Raw genomic sequence first — 23980 nt, forward strand, 5'->3', positions numbered from 1 at the left:
TTCAAGTTTTATAAATTTTAGGGCTACTAGAGACTTACATGATCATTAATTTTAGGACTCGTAAAATTAATTAAGGTACACACAAGTTAACCCGAACATCATGTTAATTAAAAAAAAAACAAAAACAAGGAAATGATTAACTCGGAGGAGCAAGCATGTGTCACGCATGCAGCCAAGCTCAATGGATATACATGTACATGCACATGCACATGCACATACATAGCCCACGAGAAAGAACATAAGAAGATAAAAAGGACAGAAGAAAAGTGTTTTTGGATTCGACTCACACTCGTAGTCATTTTTTAATCCTAGCCGTGTGTTTTTGTGTATATAAATAAATTACTTATTGTGCTGTGCTGCATGTTGGTCTCTTTGCCTTTCATGAATGTTTCCTATCTTTCCTACATAAAACCATCTACAAAGGTAGTTGCTTTGCTCTTCTTCTCTTTGCTGTTGCTGGGGTGTGATTATGGCTCAAAAGAGGCAACCGGAGGAGGGTAAGCCTCGTTCTGATGGGAATAATAGCCCTGACGAAAAGAGGAGGAGGTTCGATTTGAAAAGGTGACTTTTTTTTTTATTACTACTATATTCGAAGTGAAGTGGGTTTGATGAATTTTGTTTTTGGGTTGTAAATTATGATTGAGATTATGGAAGCAATGTGGAAATATGGATTAAAAATGAAGTTTGCTTGCTCGTCTTTGGTGAACAATGAATGCTTTTGTAAAGTTTGAAAACTTTGTTGGGTTTGTGTTGATTCTTACTTGAGATTCTTGTTGACTGTGCTCTGTTAATGAGTAAATGTCATTTAAAAATTATGAGGGAAATTGTGAAATGAGTGAAGCCTGAATTGGCTCTTTATTGTGGTGAGGGAACGAAGGGTGGAATTATCGGATGTGATTCTAGTGCTCGTTGAAGTTTTCTTTCACCTTTCTTGTTTCGGTCACTAATCTATTTGTTAATGATGTCTAGTGTGGTTGAGGACGTGATTAAAATGCAATCAGTTCAGCATTTGCTAGAGCCAGTTTTGGAGCCGTTGATACGTAGTGTGGTATGTGTGTTTCTTCATGATCAATTGTATTGCAGAATGTTTTATATTACATACAGTTGATTGAGCTTTGATGTTGTAATCATCATCTTCCTGTTTTGCTCCTGCAACTTCCATTCAGTATGCAGAGCGGCGTACTAAGATGGTTTATAGTTTGTTAAATTTACAAGCTTGAATAAATGTGACGTAGAAATGAAGGCATCAAAATAGCCCTTTCAAAGTTCAAACATAACATTCTCAAATTAACATAATTTGGAGCTTGCATACTTGCGGTTGTTATCAATGGAACCTTTAGAGTAGCATATTTAAGCTACCCTTCCCCCTCCCTCTGTTGGTTGCAACTTCCTCCATAATGATATGTTCTGATCAAATTATCCCAGCTCGTGCTGCTGTTGCCTTCTCCAGCTATTGAGCCTTCTGTTAACATGTTCCTTTTTTGCTAGATGAGAAGAGGTCTACTTAGCACCAGAATGGTGTGGCTTTCAGTCTGTTAGATTTGAACATCAGGAACCCCTTGCCTAAACTTCTTAACAAGTTGCAACTGCAGATTGCAAACATTGTTTATCACCTCGCCCTTGTCTCTTTCTTAGACGGGATAAACTGTCGATCATTCTGGAACAGAGTGTCTGTGTCTAATAAGCTGGAATTTTTAGCTTCTGTTTCAAGTTGGTTGGGAAGTGCTGTGAACAAGAAAAAGAAACTGGGGTCCAACCTAGAATGGACATTGTAGCCTCTGTTAATGGTATAACAGGCTGTTGGCTACTCCAGGCCTTCTCTTCTACCTTCCATTATAACCCTCCGAGTTCATCTTACTATCATCAATAATTTTTCAATGTTATATACAGTGGCTTTACTTCAGTAACTGCCCAAAGTCTCTTGACAAAGCTTGGTCTATTGAGAATGAAATATATCCATTACAAACCTATGGTGTGTAACAAATGATGAGTGCTAACAAATTAAGATGTTTCCTTGCTTCTTCTTCTGTAAAAACCTTTGTTTCTTTTTTCTGGTTTGCATCTATAGGTCTTCCAACATTGTGTACATGATGTGTTATGTCATTGTTAACGGATTTGGATGCTTTAAAAAATAAACAAATGGTTTTTCAAATGGAACATAATGTGTTAGTTCATATTACTTGTGAACTCTCGCATCTTGTAGTGGTAGTTTATATATAAGAGATTTAATTGATCATATAGAGTGGTAATGAACTTTTTTCTATTATGCTTTTACAGGTAAAAGAGGAAGTCGAATTAGCTCTAAGGAAACATTTGGCCAACATGAAAAGGTAAGAATCAATGGTCTGAAGGTGTTGAATGGTTTATATATCCTTCAAAGGTAATAGGAAGAAGTGAGAAATGTGTGCGCTTAGAAGATTGTGATCCCTACTACCCTTGTAATGGATTCTGTATGGCTCATGTTTCTAATGCATCCTTTTTCAGGAACATCGGGAAAGAGATAGGTTCTTCTGAATCAAAAAGCTTAAAACTGCTGTTTGCAAACAACCTCTCACTTCCAGTGTTCACTGGAGCTCGTATTGAAGGAGAAGAAGGTCCAGTATTGAAAGTGGTTTTGATGGATACTCTTACTGGGAAAATTGTCAACTCTGGTCCCGAGTCTTCTTCCAGAGTGGAAATTGTCGTTCTTGAGGGTGATTTTGATGGTGATGAGGGTGAGAATTGGACACCTGAAGAATTCAAGACTAACATTGTGAGGGAGAGAGAAGGAAAGAAACCCCTTCTTACAGGAGATGTACTCCTCAATCTTAAAGAGGGGATTTGTTTGGTTGGTGAGATTTCATTTACAGATAATTCAAGCTGGACAAGAAGCCGCAAGTTCAGGCTTGGTGTAAGAGCTGTGGACAACTTTGATGGTACTAGCATAAGGGAATCGAAGACAGAATCCTTCATTGTCAGGGATCACCGAGGAGAATGTGAGTTTGTGTGTGCATTTGTTTTTGGCATTCCTTTACTGTTTTCCTCAGAGGCTCAAACTATGAAATTGAAATGGTGTCAGACAAATTTCCGATTAAGATTCTCTGTGTAGAGTCGTTTAAGATGTTTTCATTTTGAAAGCATGAACTCTCTCTTATGGAGGATATGCAATGATTATACCCTGTGAAAACTATACTACAGCAGATCAACAGAGGAAATTGACACTCCTAGGTCCCAAATATGTGGTTAATTTGGAAAATGATTGAAATTTAATTTATTTAAATTGAACCAAAATAAAAACTTCTATTCAACCTGTAGGAGATTAAAAATTTGCATGCTGAATGAAAAATTCTAATTTTTTTTTTCTTTTATAAACAAATAAGTTTAAATTTATTGTTTTTTGAACTGAGCACATATCTTTGGGACCAAGGATAAAGGTTGAATCTTTTCCCGTATTAGAGAATCTTTATTACTTCAAAATTGTGAGTTCTTAGAAATTCTGTGTTGCACATATTCATGCTATTGAATATGTATTATATATATATATATAAAAAGAAGTTATTTGATTACGTGAGGCAGAAAATGATATGATGGAAGTGAATAAGAATAAATATTGGCTCTGATTTGAACATATGATTGAAAGCTTATACAAGTTATCAGGGGAAAGAGATGTTTTCTTGGCAAAAATGTAAAACAGAGAAAAAAATTTGTGCTCTTAACCATTAGTTTGTGGTTTCAGTGTACAAGAAGCACCATCCCCCATCTCTGTTTGATGAAGTTTGGAGATTAGAGAAGATTGGCAAAGATGGAGCTTTCCATAAGCGATTGAGTCGGGAGAATATCAATAGTGTGAAGGATTTCCTGACCCTTCTTTTTATAGACCCTTCACGGCTTCGCTATGTAAGAATCTATTGTTTTTATCATAAACATTGTATAACATATACCTCCTTGACATATTTTACTTGTGCTTTTGGGTACCTGGTACAATCCTCATCATTTTATCTGTTTGCCTTTTTTAAGAGGGTCCATTCATTACATTTTTTATCTTCAAAATTAGAAAATAGAGAGAAACTTCTTAAAAACAAAAACTTCCCCACATATTGATAACTAGAATAGCTCTTAATTTTATGTTTTAGGGAAAGACTTGAGGCTTTGCAAATGTCCAAGTTGAGACCAGTCTGTTTGATAGATACAGAAGCCCTCTTTTTCTGTGACATATCAAGTAACCCCATCAGACCTGTGTCCAACTTTTCTGCTTCATGTAATTTTTTCCTAGCACCATGGTGGACACTTTATGTCCGTCTGAGTTAAACACCTGTCTTCATTGCCCTAGGCACTGCTCCATGGACGTCTTGTTGATCATCAGAAAGGAGAATAAAAAACTATTTACTTTAAAGGACCATACGTACTGCATGCCTATAGTTTTGTCTATGTCGCATTTAAGTTTTATGACCTTACAAGAATTTCAACAACTATGACTGCTTTAAATGATGTTTCCATAGTCTTGAAATAACATGAAAATAACATTTTGATGGGTATATGCAGATTCTTGGCACAGGCATGTCCGCTAAGATGTGGGAAGTTACTGTGGAGCATGCTCGAACCTGTGTGATTGATAAGAGAATATTCTTGTATTGCCCTCCTGTTTCTCAACAGAAAACTGGTGTCGTCTTTAATGTCGTGGGACAAGTTATAGGATTGCTTTCAGAATGCCAGTATGTTCCTCTTGATAAGCTTTCTGAAACAGAAAAGGTACAGTTCTCTCACAACCTTAATTTATTTTTCATTACTTTTTTTTTCATTCCTTGTTTCCACCAGTCATTTCTGGCTTCTTATACTCAACCCTGCCTTCAGGCTGATGCTCAGAACTTGGTAATCACTGCATTTGAGCACTGGGAGCAAGTCATATCTTTTGATGATGAAGCCTCTCTGGTGGGCGGCTCCTCACAATTATCTGATGTTCGTTACACCTCAAGCTCGCCCCGGACAGAGAATTCTTGTGGAAGCAAGTTTTTGGCTTCACAAAAAATAGAAGGGTTTGATTATGCACAGCCAAGTGCATCTTCTCCAGACATCATGTCATCAATATATACTGTTGGGGGTGGGAGTGGCTTGGATGATTATGCCTTGCAGGGTATTGAAAGTTTGGGTCTTAGATACGACCAGACTTTGAACTTCCCTAGCCAAGTCTCCAACTCCCTCATCTGTGACACTGATTCCTTGGTTCATGCTTTCTGTGACGAGGAGCATCTGCGGTTTTTTGATACAGATCTTCAGACTCAGAACCTTGGTTTAGAAACACAAGCTGATTTACAAAGTGCTGTTGATAGCTTCCTGTTGGCACGCTCTACAGCCGTTGCTGTTGATAAGGCTAAGAGGAGATGGGCAAAGATCTCTAGCGTGTTGAAATGGTTCTCTATCAGGAAGCTCGTGGCTACAAGAAAAAATGGTGTTCGAGGAATTTATAGATATTAGAGTGATGGGCCATAAAAAAGTTACCAGGTCACAGTGGCAAATGTAGTCTTAGTCAGTGCTTCAGCGAGCAAAGTTTCTCACCTGCAGTAGATGTGGAGGCAAGATGAAGTTTGGTAGTTGTAGATACAGCTGGTTCTTAAACCTTGACTCTATGTACTGTAGAATTAGTAAATGTTTATCCTTAAATTAGATGGTAAATTTGTATATGTGCTTAAGACTGTGAGGTCTCTGGTTTTAGCCCCTTGAGTGGAAGCTCGAATGCAAGCAATGAAACTGGTTTGCTTGGAATTCTGTAGCTTTACGTGGATAATTGTTTTTGTTGAGTTCTCAAGTATCATTAACACAGCGTAAACAATAAAAAAATAATATCTAGAAGTCCTGTGATGAAGATTTAGAATTGATTAGAGATTTATTATCTGAAAATTTAATTTTTTTTTGTTTTTAATAATTTTTTAAAGATTAGATTATTGCAAACTACAAATTGTTTAATTGTTCGATCTTTAACGGTAATTCAAACAAACCATTAGTAAGAAATCTTCTAAATTTCTATTTAGGAGAAATCACTATTTAAAAGAAAGAGATTAAAATGCTTAGAGTGCTAGCTTTTTATTTTATGACTTACATAGTTTTTTCTTTTTAACAAACAATCATTCTTAAAAAAAAAATAAGAAGCATAACTTACTATTTGTAGGGAAATCTGGAAAACCCTATAAATTGATAAAATATTAATTTGTCTTTTGAATAATATCGATATATTAATTCAAGACAATTTTAAAAATTAACTCAATCAAGTTCTTACTTGATTTTTCTAGGTTTAGAAATATAATCTATGTATTAATTATATTTTAGTCTTTAATTTCTAAAATATATTTTAATCAAGTCATACTTAATTAAATCATTACAATTTAATTTCTGACTAATGGTTCTTAATGTGTATGACCCATTAAGTTCCTAATATGTTGACCCAAATATAAATTATAATTCCAATTAAATAAATTAACAATTTAATTTATTATCAATTCAACAATTGATTAATTTATATTTGAAGATCAGGTGTATCATCTAACAACGTGTCATAATCCTCTAAATATTAAAAAGTCATTGGTGGTTTGACTTAATCTTTTAGTGATCGATTTCTCAGTGTCATTAATATCATTTCATCAATAATGTTCTGATTTAACATTAAAACATGAAGTATGTCTATCATGTTAAATCATAATTGTTCTCTACATAATAGTCATTGATTGTTTGAATAAGATTTGAAACACTTTTCAAATATCATTCCATTTTTGCCAAGAATTTCTCAGTCAATACTATTTGAGAACAGATAAAACATTTTCTCTAATTCATATAGGGTGATGAATCATCTCTTGATTATTTAAGTACCTTCATATGGTTCATATTATACTCAATGCATGCCTCTTCGTTATCTCGATTAAGATAACATGTAACAAGATCAAAACATAACATTCTTTATATAAGATAACTTAGTGATCTTAAATCTAAGGATCACTTATAAAACCGTGACGTGAGTCTTTTCATAGACATAGGTGATCTCTACAAATAGAATTTTCATATGGGTCAGTTCAGTGTACATGTCTTATGACAAGCACCTACCTATTAGTTTTAGGTATCCCTTATACCTCACCTTATGAGAACAATTGCTTTCTTTCATAAAGAAAAGAACATAATATGTACCAGTCTCTACGACTCTAATAAATGTCCAGTATTTAAGAGATGATCGACCATGAATATTTTAGGAACAATTCTTTGATACAATAAGAATCTCATAATTATAACAACTTTATAATTTTCTTTGCAAAACATTTTTGTCCTATGGATTTTATCTTTACTCTAGATTCATAAATCAAGTATTAGATTCATTAATCTAATATTATATGAATATTAAAGATAAACTAAGCCTTTATTAATAATAGATATGTATTTAATAATGTCACGTGTAACCAAACTATTAGCTACAAGGTATATTAAACTAACAATCTCCCACTTGTATTAAAGTCAAATGCCCATATATCTAATATCATATTGCTCTATGTAGCATTAATGCTTCTGCATTGATAGTAAGTTAGTAAAGGATCTTCTAAATTCTCTTTGGTGGGTACTTGTTATATCTTTACATCTTTATTTCATTGATTTATCAAATCAAATGGGATTTTTTAAGTACTTGTTTGGATCATTGATGAGACCATCGTTCATTTGCTTATGCAATAGCTCCATTGTTATTACAGTACATGGCAACTAGATCAATAATGTTAGGAACCAACCTAGTTCATTGATAAACTTCTTGATCCAAACAACCTCTTTGTTTACTCAAATATGGAGGTGTACTTTTATTCAGTTGTATAATCAATTGTGCTTTTTTGTTTGAAACTTTTCCAGAGCACTACCATTTATAATAAAACATATATATATTAACTGATATTCACTATTTTCCAACATTTCATTGAAAAGATCTTAATTCAAACAATTTTGAACTTCTAGTTTATCTTCTATATTGATGGATCCTATAGCCAAATATAGGATACCATTTTCATCATATATCTCTCAATTTATGTCTTAAAACATATGTCTTTGGAAGGTGGTGTTCTATGCAAAATAAATAAGAATCCAATTTTAGATTCTTCCATGCTAAGCTATTTTAGCATCTAATATATATAAATGGATTGAGACAATCTAAGCAACCTTCTAGATCTATCTCTATAAATTTCTAGATCCAATATATAGGTTGCTTCTCCTAATTTCTTCATGGAGAAATTCTTGGATTGCTAAACCTTTACTGATTAAAGTAAAGATATATCGTTTCTTAATAATAATAAGTAATCTATATATAATATTATGATAACGACATCACTTTCACTAACATTTTATAAACACGAGGTTTGTCCATATTTTTTTATGAATTCAAATCTGCTGATTATACCATCAAATTTGATATTCCTACTCCTTAAAGCTTGCATTGTACATTTGTACATTGCCTTTCATGTTAGTCTTTCTCTTAAAGACCCATTTAGATCTATTGAGTTTTATCCCTTCAAGTGGATCAACCAAGTTTCAAACTTGGTTATTATATGAAGTCCATAACTTCAAGTCATTTCTTGAAATAAATATCATATATTTATTCTAAGTAATTGGTAGGCTCATTAATTATGAGCAACATGTCATTCATAACTTTCGTGAGAGGTCTTTATCTCATTAATGCATGATATGTCCTATCAAATTTATAGAAATTTTGTGTTTTTTAAGGTTCGAGTTAAACATCCAATGTTTTAGCATTGAGAATATATATTTTCTCTGGATGTAGTGTTCTAAGAGGCATAAAGAATCTCATACTCTTTTAGATAATCTTTGAAATATTTATTCAAATATTATCCAACTCAATCCAATCAAAGTTTCTTAATACTTATTTCAATATGTATTTTAATTTTATTGCAATTTATATTGAACTTGAACATTTTAAATTCAGGTATATACAAATCATTCATATAATTATCAGATTTATAAAAACATCATTATTATATATATAAAAACAACATTTGTCTTCAATAATAAATTTAATTCATTTATTACTAAATAAAATGAAAACATTGTCTTAAAATACTGAAACAAAATAACAATTATAAAGTTCTAGTATCAACCTATTAAGCAAAACGAAATAACTAGTTCTTACAGCTAATGCATAACTAGTTCCTCTAGCTAATACAGTAACCCTTGCTTCATTATTCAGTTATAGGTTCACTTTGCCTTCAACTAATCTTTTACTTTTCTTTAGTTCCTGCATGCAATTGTAAATATAAAAATCACATTCGGTATCCAATACCTAAGAACTACAATGCAAAGTAGTAAGATAGTTTTTAATTATATACATACCTGAAGTAGAAGCTTCATTAAGCTTTTTTGTCTTCACAGTTGCAAGGTATTCCTTGCAATTCCTCTTCCAATGTCCTTCTTCATCACAATAATGACAAATGCCCTTGTCTTTCTTGATGTCCCTAGTAGGTTTGTTTGCTTTAGAGGCATCACCCTTATTCTTTTTATTTTCCTTATTAGACATTCTAGAAGACTGAATTAGAAGAATTGGGCCATTTTCCTTGTTGAGGGCCTTTTCAGCATTCTTAAATAATTTTAGCAATGTATTATCCAACTTGTTCATGTGATAGTTCATAATGAATTGTGAAAAGATTTGGAGTAATAACTGCAAGACCAAATTAACATTTAACTCATGGTCCATGACAAAACCTAATTGACATGATTTCTCAATATAGCCAATCATTTACAAAACATGGTGTTCATTGAAGAACCCCTTGTCATCTTGTAGTGGAACAATTCCTTAAAAGTCTCATACCTCTTAGTCCTACTAGCCTTATCAAAACATTATTTCAAATGCATAACCATAGTATGGGCGCCTATATTCTCATGTTGCATTTAGAAGTTTATGTGACATACTAGCTCATCACACATGCAGCTTGTTCATCATCATTAACATAACATTGATCTTCATTCCTAACTTTTTCTTCAGCATCATCACCATGGGAATTTGGAATTGAATTATCTAGAACACACAACCTCTTTTTTTACTTGAGAAAAATTCTCACATTTCGATGTCAATCCAAGAAATTTGGTTTAGTCAATTTATTAGCATCAAATATGTTTCATAAGGATATGTTACTACTCATTTTAATCTACCAACCTGTTTATATAAAGATAGAGAGTATTAGTTTTATGCATACATATTTAAATTCTAAATTTAGATGAAGTTTTTAATTCTAATTTGGTCTCCCACTATTTTCTTACAAATTAATAGCCCTTCCTATTAACTCGGGAAATCTCACTTAGATTTTTCTAGTAGGTTAGGATCCCATTTAATTTATCCGACTTTGAGTGACTTAACAAATCAAAATAAATTAAATTAGATAGATAACATATTTTATCAATCATATCTCTATGTGACTTCTAGATCAATTAGGTGACAACTCTTTATCTAAACATATCTTATATGTTTCACCTAACCCATGCCTCTAACTTCATATTATCATAAGTGACTCATTCAAATTATATAAGTTACTTAAGTAGGACCCAATTTTATAGCATTAAACATATTCGATTAACGGTAACCTTGAGTGACTCAACAAATTATCCATAAATAGAACTATGATTTTATGCATATAAAATTGGAAGGCAACTATTTATGTGCTTCATATATTAATGAGGGATTTATTATCAATTAATTAGGCTTCATAAATAACATGACATAACAAATATTATACATTTCATACATAACAATTTATATATAAGCATACACCCCTAGCATGCCATTTTAATTAGATGATTACGAACATATCTAAACCAATTCCCTCGAGCCATCGAAGAGAATTAGGAGGTCAAAACCTAGGTAGTTACTGTAAATCTTCATATGTTCTTTGCAAGCACCATGATTGTATCCTTCACCTCTATTCTTTTTTCATCTTGGATTACAAAATAATATTTCTATCTAAATTCTTAAATTTCAAAATTACATAACATTTACATAATTAATTATGAAACCTCAAGTTACATTTGAGGGAATTAGATGAGAAAAGAATTTTACAACCTAAAAAAAAAATAGAGAAAAGATAGGACATACAAGACCTATTTAATATTACAATCATTCAACCATAAAAATACAATCATGTTGATCTTTAATGTTCATAATCATCCATCATGCAAAAAAAAATTTAGTATCATGATAAATTACATTGCATGTTTCAATTCTAATTATTGGCTTTATGTGCTACTTTCAATTCTAATTATTTGCTTTATGTGCTACTATAAAATAATATTACTAACACTTAGAAATATTCAATCAAATCTAATTTCATAATTTCCCAAACAAAACAAATTTTATTTAATATAAATTCCATGAAAAACATTTTTCAAAATTTAACAAGAAAATTAATCAAATTAAAATTTTTATTAATATCCTAAACTATTTTAGGATTAATTAAATAAAATTTTCGGGCATAAAAAACTCTCTTTGTTTTAGAAAAAAATTATTTTTTCTAAACACTATTTCATTAAACAATTTAATTAAATCTTAATCCAATAATTAGGATATCGCAAAACATAAAAATTGAATTAAGCAATTTAATTCATTCCTAATCCTATTAGAATGATTAATTCTACAATTAATTTAATTTAGGTTTCAATTTTAAAATAAAAAATCAACATTTAATATAAGGAGGGGCAAGATCATAATTCTATACCAAAAGCCAAAATATAATAGGGAATAAATTCATAAATTAAACCCCAAAAACATATTGCAAATAATTATAAATGACATGGGTATAATAGTAATTATACTCCTTAAAACCCTGAAAAGGCACAATCATAATTCTACCCCTAAACATTCCTTCTTCATGCTTCTGCTAGCAGTGGGCTTTCTGCCCACTGTTTGCGGCTGGAGCAACAATAGCCAACGTTGCCGCTGCCAGCCATCAGCATGAGGGACCACCCCTCGCGCTAGGCTTCCAACAGCAGCCCATGATTGCTGCCTCTTGCACCTGGTGTTGCAAGCAGTAGAGGCCATGGCTTTTTTTAAGATCTCGCCAGATTCCGGCTAGATCTGCCAAAACAGTATAAAATATCCTTTTAAAAAAAATAAAAAGAGAAAAAAATAGTTTTTGGGAAAAATAATTTTGCACATAAAATTAATTTGAAATTAACACCAATAATAATTAAAACATGCAAAAAAACAACCATAATTGTCCAACGATTGTTCTAATACCACTGTTAGGTTCCCAAATATCATACATGATGTGAAAACTATAAAACAAAATTATTCGGGAGTCTCTAGGATACCACTGTTGGGTTCCCGAATATCATACATGAAGTGAAAACTATAAAACAAAATTATTCGGGAGTCTCTAGGATACCGTTAGACAGATCTAGTTGATTAGAGATTTATTACCTGAAGATATGATCTTCTTCGGCTTTAAATAATTCTTTAATTGATTGTTGCAAACCACAAGTTGTCTAATTTTCTGGCCTCCAACGGTAATCCACACAAACCACCAGTGAAAAATCTTCTAGATCCCTATTTATGAGAGAAGGATTGTGTATGCCTAAAGTGTTAACTCTTTATTCTCTAACCTACGTAGGTTTTTTTTTTTTTTTATCTAACATACAACCACTCTTAAAAAAATAAGAGGCATAACTTACTTACTATTTATAGGAAAATCTTAAAAACTCTATAAATTGGCAAAATATCAAATTTTCCCTGAATAATATCCCTATATTAATTTAAGATAATTTTATAAATTAACTCAATCAAGTCCTTACTTGATTTTTCTAGGTCTAGAAATATAATCTATGTATTAATTATATTTTAGTCCTTAATTTCTAAAATATATTTTAATCAAGTCATACTTAATTAAATCGTTACAATTTAATTTATGACTAATGGTTCTTAATGTGTGTGACCCATTAAGTTCCTAATATGTTGATTTAAATATAAATTATAATTCCAATTAAATAAATTAAATAATTTAATTTATTATCAATTCTATAAATAATTAATTTATATTTGAAGATCAGGTGCATCGTCAGACAACGTGTCATGATCCCTAAAATATTAGAAAAATCATTGGTAGTTTGACTTAACCTTTTAGTGACTGGTTTCTCAGTGTAACTAACATCCTTTCATCAATAATATTTTAATTTAACATTAAAACATGAAGTATGTCTGTCATGTTAAATCATGTTTATTCTTTACATAATAACCATTGATCGTTTGAATAAGATTTGAACTCTTTTTAAATCTGATTCCATCTTTGCCAATGATTTTTCAATCAATATTATTTGAGAACATATGAAACATTTTCCCTAATTCACCTAGGGTGGTGAATCCTCTCTTGATAATTCAAGTACCTTCATATAGTTCATTTTATACCCAATGTCTGCCTGTTTGTTACCTCGATTAAGATAACATATAACATAATCAAATTATAAAATTCTTTATATAAGATAATTTAGTGATCTTCAAGTTTAAAGATCATTTACACAACCATTACGTTAGCTTTTTCATAGACATAAGTGATCTCTCCACATGAAATTCTCATGCGTGTCAGTTTAATGTACATGTCTTATGACAAGCACCTACATATTAGTTCTATATATCTCTTATACCTTAGCTTATGAGAACAACTGCTTCATTTTATAAAGAAAAGAATATAATATGTATCAGTATCTACGGCTCTAATAAATATCCAATATTTAAGAGAGCATCGATCATGAATATTTTAGGAACAATGCTTTGATGCAATAGAAATTCATAATTATAACAACTTTATAATTTATTTTGCAAAACATTTTTGTCTCATGAACTTTATCTTTACTCTAAATTCATAAATCAAATATTAAATTTATTAATCTAATATTATATAAGTTTTTTATTAATAATAAATATATATATTTATATAAATATAATAATATCATGTATAACTATCCGATTGATTACGAAATATTATACTAACTGTTTTGTATTTCTGCATTTGTTTAATGAAGGAAACATTGTATCTTTCAAGTGTCAGGGCTTTGTGTTATTTGACTTTTTATGTGTGAAGAATGACAGCAAACTAAGAAAAATGAAGGGCAGAGAAAATAATTTGCTGGAATTACATTTTTCATTTATCTGATGCTCTCCTTGAATATACACGAGAATAGATAACGAACTCCTTAAAATAAAAAAAAAGTCATAACTCCACTCAGAGTCAGCACTACTCCACTTAAAAACATGATTGAAATAACCTAGTAGGTGGTCCAGTGATAAAAACTTGAGATTAAAGGGTTTGCTTTTCCTATAGTCTCAGATTCGAGCCATGTGGTTGCTAATATGATGGCTACTAGAGATTTACATGGTTGTTAACTTCAGGTTGTTAACTTCAGGGCCCGTGAAATTAGTCGAGGTACGCGCAAATTGACCCGGACATCCACGTTAATAAAAAAAATCCATGATTGAAATTTCTTAAAATGAAGCAAGGTTATTTCTTAAAATTCTTAAAAACTCTGAAATTTTTTAAAATTTCTAGCAAATAATTTATCTTTGTATACATATAATTTCTTAAAATTTTAATATTATTTATTAATTTCAAGTTGGATAAATTAATATTTATATGCAACTCCAAACTAACCTCTTACTTTGAGATCTTATTTTAACCTCATCAAGTCTAAAAACATTCTTGTCCATTGTGTTCTAGTAAAATTGTGATATCCAATGCCATTTCTGACACGTCAATTACACGAAGTTGGGGTGCACCGCATAAAACGAAAAACAAAAGAAAGATAGGGGCACATATTGAAAAAGGTGAAAATATGAAGCAAAAAAGAAAATAAAAGAAATGTAGGGTTAAATGCGTAAAAGTAAGAGTAGTATACTGCTCTATGTACTTTGGAGGCTCGTGTCGAAAGACGAATCGCAGTTGGCAAAAGAAAAAGAAATAGGAGAAAGGAAAGAAAGTATGGGCTTGTTACTGAAGAATTACTCGACAATCACTTCTCACTACCGATCTCAATCTCAGGTATTTGGGTTTTTAGGGTTTAGTATTTAGAGTTTGAGCTGTGTTATTTTCTTGTCCTTTGAATTTATTTGTTCGTTGTTCTTTCAGACACAGGGCGCCTTCTCTCTTTCGCGTCGCGGATTCCATGTTGAACCTGGTCCTCGCGAGCAAGCTGTTAGTCTCTCCCTCTCTTTCTTCTTAATTATTCATATCCCAAATCATTTTTTCCCCATTAGTTACTTGTAGTAGTATGCAAGCATTGAAGCATTTTTATTAGCAAAATCAGCCCACCTTTGTTGTCCCCTTTTTTTCTTTGGTTGCAAAATGATGAGGCTTCGTTGGTTTTATTCATAAATCTAGGTCGATTTGAGCTGTGTAATTCTTGAGGTAAATAAATAAATCCCAACAAGGATTCAATAAACTTTTGGATTAATCTTGTTTTTCCGATCATTTTACAACTAATTTCTCACTGAGTTCTCAATGAGAGCCATAGACATCGCCTTTGCTTTGCACTTTTCTATATGATTTTGTTGGGAAAACTTCTGAAGTGCTTTTTATCAGGAATAAAAGCCTACCCTTCTATTTAATTCCCTAAATTGCAGAAAGATACCCCATTTATAATAAATCTGTCATCTAATTCTCTTATTATCGCTTACATTTTTTTAACTTTCATTCACCTTAGAAGTTAATGCCAGTATATATTAAATTGTGTTTACAGCAAACTAGCAAGACTCTACCCTTCTTTCCTTCACATAAGGTCACGGGTCCTGCAGATTTCTTTCAAATCCTTTATGGTGAAACTAGAAATCAATTTATTGTTCCATGCTCTTGGGGCTTGTCTTAAGCAGTAAAGAGCGAGTTGTAGTCTATAAGCATTCTCTACTTTTACATTCACAACATAGCCTTAAGGTTTAATTGCTTGAACTTCTTCTAGTCCACTGAAGCTGAGTTAATGTCTTGTTAAAATACTTGACATTCAAAATGGGTTGCGAAGAGTAAGATTTGTTCTTGCAGATTCAGTCTGTGGAACAGGTACAATCATTTCGTTGCCTGGCTGTTGCAAATAACTTCTTGCCACCAGCTGAGCCTTGTGATTTTGGTTTAAAATGCCTGCTCCAATCTGTAGTGCATGGCACTTTTCTGTTCGTGTGCCTTGATATAATCCATTAGTTCATATGTTGTAAGTCAACGTCTGTCATCTTCTCAACTGCACCTATATGTTCAAGTTTCTGCTGAAAATTATCAAGGACTTCTTCACCAACTTCTTCTCTATTTCAATTTCACCAACAGCTCTCTATGTGGTTTATAATTTCAACAGCCATTCATGAAGAATTGCCAACAAGTTAATTGTCCTCCACTGCTTTCAAATTCTCTTTGCAATGTCTGCATCTTTACAGTGATTTCTTTTCTAATCCTTAAAACTCAAAAGTTTCCTACTTATGTATTGCCTTTTAACTCCACTCGTTCTTGGATGTATTTGCCTGCCATTTTCTGGATTACCCCTAATCCTCCAGCTTTTCCCTTCTCAATTTTCCTTGTAATCCTTTCTTCCATGCTATTGCCCATGATGGCTGTTCTTTGTATCTCTCCTCCACCAATTTCTGTAGAATTCCAGTATTCATGGTGATTTTCAGAAGTAGGAATCTGATATGAGGAATACAATTAAAAAAAAATGGTCTTGCACTTTGTGCAGGCATAGAAAGGCTTTCATACTAAATTTGAATGTAGCAGGTGGAAACAAAGATGGATAATTGATCTTACTAATACAACAGCAACTGTACAAGAGCTAAATGAGTTGTCCCAAAATCCTTCTACTCAAGATGGGGCAGTTTTTGTTAATTTTTTACAAACTCATCACTGTTGATACTTTACAATCTGTTTTGAAAACCAATTTCACAGTCTAGGGAATACAGAGTCATTAAAACCAGGAAACTACCTCCTGCAGTTGTAGAGACGTGAAATTTTCATAGTATAGGAAATAACAAAGTTATGTCCTTATGGAGTCGGTGATAAACTGCTGGATATGTACAACTGCTGCGCTTTATCAACTGTTTGAAACCCAATTTCATAGTCTAGGAAATATGCAGAGCCAAAAACCAGAAAAGTATAAACATGAAAATTCCAAAGTTACCTCTTAACAGGCAATTCTACTTTTAAATAATCAATTGCTAAAAATAACTGAATATGTGATTGTTGAGGTTCATATATGAGTAACGTGCTAATTTGTTTACCTTACAGCTCCTGGCCGAAGATCCATCTCTTAAGCGATTCAAATCACATAAGAAGAGTGTGTGGAGACTCAAAAGATTTGGAGATGTTCTGACACTTGTTGTTGTAGCAGGTAATCTGATGCTGCTGGTGTAACTGGAAGAAAATTGCATGTAGTTCTGAAAAATTGTTTTTGGTACAAAACTATATAAAAATATTGGTAATTGGTTAAACCTCATTGGTGGGGGTTCTTTGGTGTGCTACAAGAATTAGACTAGAGGAATTTAAAATATTTGGATGGTATAGAATTGAAAAAACATGTGGGTGTCAAACTTTTTGCGTGTAAATGTCATTGTTAATTGAAATGATTATTGACTTTCCAAAGAGCACATTTAAACAAAAAGTTGAATTGAGCATTTATTAGTGTCAGTGATAGCATGCATGTTCTTTTACCTGTAAAACTGATTAGAACAACTTTAAGCAGCAATATGGAAGCTTCAACTTGGTTGTATGCTCTACTATGCCTCACTATTTCATATCACGATGACTGGCAATGCAATCTGATGCACTGGAGACTTTGGTGTCTTGTCATGCTCTATGTTTGTTATTTTTTACTATACTTGGTTGTGTGCTCTACTTTATTTTTGAATAATAATGTGATTGCTTAAATTGAACCAGAGATCCTCTGCACAGTATAGTATATCTTCCCTGGAATTGCAGTCTTCTACCAAAGCCGTCTCTGTTACAACTGGTAGTATTCTCATACGCTTTTGTACCGTGTTTTTGTTTCAGGCTGTTGCTATGAAATTTATGTCAAAACAGTAATGCGGGAAGAAGCTCGGAAACAGGCAAAGGAAAGTGCATGATTGGGAGTTTAGTGTCTGAAATTTCTGTTTCTGCCAAGAACATCAGATCCTCTTCAATTTTGTCAGTGTCCAATAAGTAGTAACTATCATGATGTGATCAAATGCTTGCCCTCAAAAGCTTCTGTTTTTCGGTCGTGTAATAAAGTTCGTCTTTTGTCATGCCATATTTATAAAATAAGCATATGGGAAAATTACCCCAGTTGCGTCCTGTTTTTTTGGGACCCCTTAGTCATTTGAATTGGCATCTGTTTCGTTCCATCCTTCACCTATTGGAAGATCGAAGCACATAAATTAATGGATTTATTTTATTTTGGTTAAAAAATCCAATTATATAGCTTTTTTTTTTCAGTTCCATCTAAATAATATTATTAATAAATAAATAATATTTTAAAATAAAAAGTAATTCTTCTAACCACGCAAACCTTGAACAGCAAGTCAAATTCAGAGATTTCTTAAAGATTCGTTGTTGATTCTGTCAAACAAATGCAAAAAACTTAAAATGGCAAATCCACAACAAAGCTACAGAACTTCAAGCATTCCAGTTTTACAACTCGCAAACGAGTTTCAACTATTTGGACTCCCATCAAGAAAGTGGTAACCTCCTGCGATTTTACAATAATTATAGACAATCTTATATCTGAAGATGCTCTTGGTTGTGCATGATCAAGTCCACCTATCTTCTGCTAGACCAAAAATTTTCTTCCACGAATATTTTCTGTCTGAGGTGAGATCAAGGTGTATGTTAGAAAATTATGAATAGCCTCCCAGAGAGGTTTCATGATCAAGACATCACTTGCTTTCAGAGCCCGAATGTACTGATCAACAAAGTTTTGAGCATCGGCCTGAAGACAGAGCTGACAATAAGAAGCCAGAAACAAGAATCAGAAGCCAGGCATGCAAAAAGAAATTGCAGATCAAAATTGAGGTAATAAAGAGAGTCTTCCCAGTTTCAGATAGCTTATCAATGAAAGTGGACTGGAAATGTGAAAGCAGTTCCATATATAAGTTGTTCACCACATTGAAGACAGACAGTTTTTTGTTGAGAAGAAGGAGGGCAGTGCAAGTGTAGTCTCTCATCATCAAGCATGTCTGGACATTTGTGATTGTTTTATATCCTTGTAACGTGAAAAAAACACTATCTTTTGACAGGTGTTATTTATTTATTATTTTTTTTTTTTTGATTTACGTGGGGTGTCCGGGCCAGCTTACGCGCACCACGACTATTCCCCACGGCCCACTGGACATCCTGCAAGCCCAGGAGCAGGTAAGGCACCGCGGGGATGACAGGCGTGCACATAGAGGGTCGAACCCGGGACGGGGGCGGAACAAGTCACACGGTTGACCACAGCAGCTAGACCCTCACGTATTATTTATTTTTCATTACAAAAGTAGATGCTATTAGGTTGAGAAAAATACGCTTTCAAAAATCATGACTTTTGGATAATGTAACATCTAAACACTTGCTTAATTTTGTATAGTAAATTTTTATTTTTTTTTAAACAACCGAATAAATTGTATTTATAATGTTGAATGATCAATAACTTATATTTTCAGTTATTTGTTAGAAAATTCAGAAAAGATTTCAAAAATTATGATTTTTGAATAAAAAAACAAAGCATTGTTGCTTTAACCAAATGTTCTTTGTATAACCTGTTTGGAAATGTGGTAAATATTGCTTTTCAAAATACTTTTCACTTAGATATTGATCCACAATTAGGCTAGAAAGGAAAGGATAACTGCCTGCAAAGAGAGGTGCTCACGATAGTTTTGGGTCAAAGGCTTGTTAGGAGGGTTGCCATTGAAGATGGCTGGTCAATCTCGGTTGAAGAAAATGATGGTGTGTAGCCAGAGAGGGTTGGCCAGGAGATGGAAGGTTGAAGATGGGTGTCTTTTTTTGTTGTTTTTTTTCAAAAAAATAAAAAAAAATAAGGTCAAAAATTAAATAGCAACAACTTGAACAACCAAAGAAATACAATCTTATTCAGAGTAAGAGTCTTTAATAAAATAACTAATTAAAAGTAAGATATTAGGTTGTGATTCATTCGTGTATCAATAAAAAAAGAGTTTAACTTGTTTTAGGATTTAATAAACCTTTTTATTTGATACTAATTGTAACATCTCGGCCCAACCTGTTGTATATTGTCCGCTTTGGGCCTTCTGCCCTCATGGTTTTGTTTCTGGTGACGCAAGCCCATCACTGAGCCTGACGTCCCAAAACGCGTACAACAGGTTAGCAATCAGTACTACTAATAAGGCCAGCAACTAACTCCTCACTTGCCGATATGGGATTTACACTAATATCAATGTAAGATTAAAATTACTTGTGTAAATAGGATTCAAACTTTACAACAATACAAATAGGGTTAGATACTACTACAAAACAAACGATGTTCAACCCCACATATTCAATTTCAACAAATTTATTTATCTTATTTTTTTCTTAAAGGGTTTTTTATGCTTTCCTTTATTGTTTTCCTTTATTTCTTGCACTTTAATTAATATAATTTTCTTATCTTTTTAGACTCTTTGTATTTTCATACATTGTGATATTTTTAGAATGGAGTGACTATAATAAAGGTACGGGACTTGAGATCCTCACTTTATTTAGTAAGAGGAAGTTGTCGTCTCATTATAGATTTAATTATATGAATATTTCTTTAACAAAAAAATATAGCATTGCTTATGCTATATTTTAATTCCATTTTTTCACCCACAAACTTTATATGGTACTAGATGTCATGCCCGCGCGATGCCGCGGGCTTGTGGCATGCTTGTGCGTTGTCATAGGTTTGTGGGAAAAAAAAAATATACAGAGAAAAACTGTTGCAATCCACAATGTTTTCAAGAAAAAAAACTACAAAACTAAATTCTTAACCAACTTAATATATAAAAAATAAAATGAACAAAGAAAATTTTGGAAAAATCATAAAAAAAAATGAAAGGAAAAAAAAACCATGCAAGGAAACACTGTAGCAAGCTATAGTGTTTCATGAGGAAATCTACAGTTGTAATTTTTAACCAGCTCAATATTAAAAATAATAAAATCAATAAAGATAATTTTGAAAAAATTCATAACAAAAAAAAAATCATGTGGGGGAACACTGTAGCAATCCACAATGTTTTAAAGAAAAAAACTACAAAGTTAAATTCTCAACCAGCTCAATATGAAAAAAAATAAAATCGACAAAGACAATTCTGGAAAAAAAAACAAAAACATCATAAAAAAAATAAGTGGGGAAACAGTGTAGCAATCTACAGTGTTTTAAAGAAAAAAAACTACAAAGTTAAATTCTCAACCAACTCCATATTAAAAAAATAAAATCAACAAAAAAAATTCTAAAAAAAAAAACACAAAAAAAGGGAAAAAATGAAAAAAAAAGAAGAAAATTTTGGAAAAAAAGCAAAACAAATGAAAAAAATAAAAAAAAAAACATGTGGGGAAAGTTAAAGCTAAATTCTCAACCAGCTCAATATTAAAAAAAATCAACAAAGATAATTTTGAAAAAAAAATACGGGAAAAAACTGTAGCGAAACAAAAACCATATGAGAAATATTGTAACAATCCACAGTGTTTTAAAGAAAAAAACTACGAAATAAAATTCTCAACCAGCTCAATATGAAAAAAATAAAACCAACAAAGACCATTTTAGAAAAAAAAAAAGAAAAAAAAACCTTGTAGGGAAACATTGTAATAATCCATAATGTTTTAAAGAAAAAAATACAGAACTAAATTTTCAACCAGTTCAATATTAAAAAAAAATAAACAAAGATAATTTTGAGAAAAAAAACAAAAACAAAAAAGAATAAAAAAATTAAAAAAAAAAGAAGAGGAAGAAAACAATTTTGGGAAAAAATATAAAAAAATAACACGTAAAACCCAAAAAAAGGGAAAAAAAACAAAAAAAAATGAAAAAACAAAAAAAATGAAAAGAAAAAAAAAACATAACATGGTAGGAAAGTTACAATACTTTCCCACGCATTTGAGAATATTTGTTAATAAGTGGCACTTGGTTTTGAGAATTTTAGACACTATGGATATTATAGATGGCAATGGAGATTCATGGAAGCTGAGCATCACTCTTCATCTCTACCTCCTATTTTGAAGCGAGGCAATTTTACTTTTTCATACCCGACCGACCTTTAGAGATCCATATTAATTTTTTTTATCATGATCAATTTCCATTACGTAAAAGTATATAGATAATAAAAAAGTATTTTATATCTATCAAACAAATTTAATCAAGATAATTTCTGAAAAACACTACACAAGTCATACACATGAACTAAAACAATAATTATTTTGAAAATAAAATGGTTAAATTCAAAACATCTATCAATTTCTACTTAAAAGTTTGTGTTTTATCAATAAGATATTTTGTCTCCTTTCATCATTAAAACTAATAGAAAATGCCTTTCGTGCTTGGTATATTTATGATAATGAATAATTATTTTAATAGTGACATTGATATTTATTCTTTTGAGAATATATGTAGAAAGTTTTATCTGAGAAAAAAATCATTAAAAATTATGAAAAATATAATAAATGTGAAATTAAATAAACAAAGAAAAGCATAAAACAAAAATAAATGAGAAAATAATAATTTGAAGAGCAGAAGAATGAAATATGCTATCAATTAGGCGTGAGAGAATTATTATATAACCTAATTTAAAGGAATTGCTCTCTCATAACCTGTTTTCAATCTTTAGACAAGTTTATTTCCTTAGAATGTTTTTTTTTTATTTATTTATCTCAAAAACTCTAACGCACAAGGATAAAAAAAAATTATTATTATTGATACATTATTAGTATATTTGAATGATAATAATAAGAAATAAAGAAGATAAACTCTTTAATTGATAATAAAATATTTAATAAATGTGATTACAAAAAAGAAATACAATTATTGCCATCACGTTACTTAGTGACACGTTTCAATTATATCTTTGCAACTCTATTATTCCGGTTTCTTTGTTTATTTTAGCATCCAAGTTGGGATGGTAAAATCATAGTTTTAAAATCCAGACTGACATGACAGGTTGATCTGGGACTGAAATTGGATCAAGTTAAAGAAAAAACAGGAGAAGAAAAAACCCGATATGACCCGGCGATCTGGTTGACCCAGTCAAAAACCTGGTTGCAATCCGTTGATTTTTGTTTTTTTTAATTAAAATGACGTTGTTTTGATTTTTTTTTAAAAATGACCCGGACGACCCGGTCAAAACCCAGAACCCGGACCTTGAACCGGACCGGGTCTAAAACCTATGGGTAAAATTACAAAAAGAGACATGTTTCATGCCGGCAAACTTCCCGCCTCAATATTAAAATCATTAAAGGATGTGAGGTGGAAACAGTATTTATATACATCAATAGTGAATCATCTTGAATTTTCTTTTCATTTGTTCTTTTCATTTTTTTCATTTGCTCCATTCCCTTAATTGAGTCTTTTTACTTTTTATTAAACAATTGCATTTCGATTTTATAAAATTGATTCTAAGTGAACTATAAAATAATGTTTAGATGATGAATAATAAACCACTTCAAACTTTTTTTTTTCATTTACATGTTTTTTTTTTTATTGAGTTCCTTTTATTTATTTATATCATTTTTTTAATTGAGTTATTTTGCCTTTTCATTTAACAATTTTAATTTGATTTTGCAAAATTGATACTATGTAGACCATGAAATGATGTTTAGAATCATGGACATGCGAGACAATGTAAAATAAAAAACTATTAAAAAAAGATAAAAATGCAACATAAAAGAAAGATACAGTCTATTATGGGTTGTAATTATTACACACAATGTTTTCTTTAATTTTTTTTTGTTACTTGACTTTTTTTTATTTCCAATTTAATCATTTTATGTTAGGTTGACTTGAGATTAGATTTGATATTTTGTTTTGG

The 23980-nt window shown here is 31.6% G+C and overlaps 2 protein-coding genes across 4 annotated transcripts; both read left to right on the forward strand.

The window, feature by feature from the left end:
* Window positions 1–339: 339 nt before the first annotated feature.
* LOC7458019 (calmodulin-binding protein 60 A) lies at window positions 340–5739 on the forward strand. 3 transcript variants are annotated; one of them, XM_002317986.4, is made up of 7 exons: window positions 340–561; window positions 970–1048; window positions 2278–2330; window positions 2485–2975; window positions 3716–3876; window positions 4522–4728; window positions 4831–5739. In XM_002317986.4, exons 1-7 carry the CDS (start codon window positions 470–472, stop codon window positions 5449–5451), a joined length of 1704 nt encoding a protein of 567 aa, XP_002318022.4. In that variant the 5' UTR covers window positions 340–469; the 3' UTR covers window positions 5452–5739. The 3 variants fall into 3 exon arrangements, with proteins under 3 accessions (XP_002318022.4, XP_024437746.2, XP_024437747.2); XM_024581978.2 differs by having other exon boundaries at window positions 400–561; window positions 980–1048; XM_024581979.2 differs by lacking the exon at window positions 970–1048 and having other exon boundaries at window positions 408–561.
* Window positions 5740–14861: 9122 nt separating this feature from the next.
* LOC18103771 (succinate dehydrogenase subunit 7B, mitochondrial) lies at window positions 14862–18308 on the forward strand. Its single transcript, XM_024582112.2, has 4 exons — window positions 14862–15023; window positions 15111–15176; window positions 17241–17343; window positions 18003–18308. The coding sequence occupies exons 1-4, from the start codon at window positions 14964–14966 to the stop codon at window positions 18074–18076; spliced, it is 303 nt and encodes a 100-aa protein (XP_024437880.1). The 5' UTR covers window positions 14862–14963; the 3' UTR covers window positions 18077–18308.
* Window positions 18309–23980: the final 5672 nt, after the last annotated feature.

This window comes from Populus trichocarpa, chromosome 12, assembly GCF_000002775.5.
Source record: "Populus trichocarpa isolate Nisqually-1 chromosome 12, P.trichocarpa_v4.1, whole genome shotgun sequence".
NCBI classification, from domain to species: Eukaryota; Viridiplantae; Streptophyta; class Magnoliopsida; order Malpighiales; family Salicaceae; genus Populus; species Populus trichocarpa.

Excerpts from the sequence above, each read along its gene's own strand:
- LOC7458019 (XM_002317986.4), top strand. The coding sequence starts at position 470 with ATGGCTCAAAAGAGGCAACCGGAGGAGGGTAAGCCTCGTTCTGATGGG. Across the intron at positions 2,976-3,715 it reads CAGGGATCACCGAGGAGAAT|TGTACAAGAAGCACCATCCC; the intron begins GTGAGTTTGTGT and ends TTGTGGTTTCAG. Across the intron at positions 4,729-4,830 it reads AGCTTTCTGAAACAGAAAAG|GCTGATGCTCAGAACTTGGT; the intron begins GTACAGTTCTCT and ends CCCTGCCTTCAG.
- LOC18103771 (XM_024582112.2), top strand. The coding sequence starts at position 14,964 with ATGGGCTTGTTACTGAAGAATTACTCGACAATCACTTCTCACTACCGA. Across the intron at positions 15,024-15,110 it reads ACTACCGATCTCAATCTCAG|ACACAGGGCGCCTTCTCTCT; the intron begins GTATTTGGGTTT and ends TTGTTCTTTCAG. Across the intron at positions 17,344-18,002 it reads GACACTTGTTGTTGTAGCAG|GCTGTTGCTATGAAATTTAT; the intron begins GTAATCTGATGC and ends TTTTTGTTTCAG.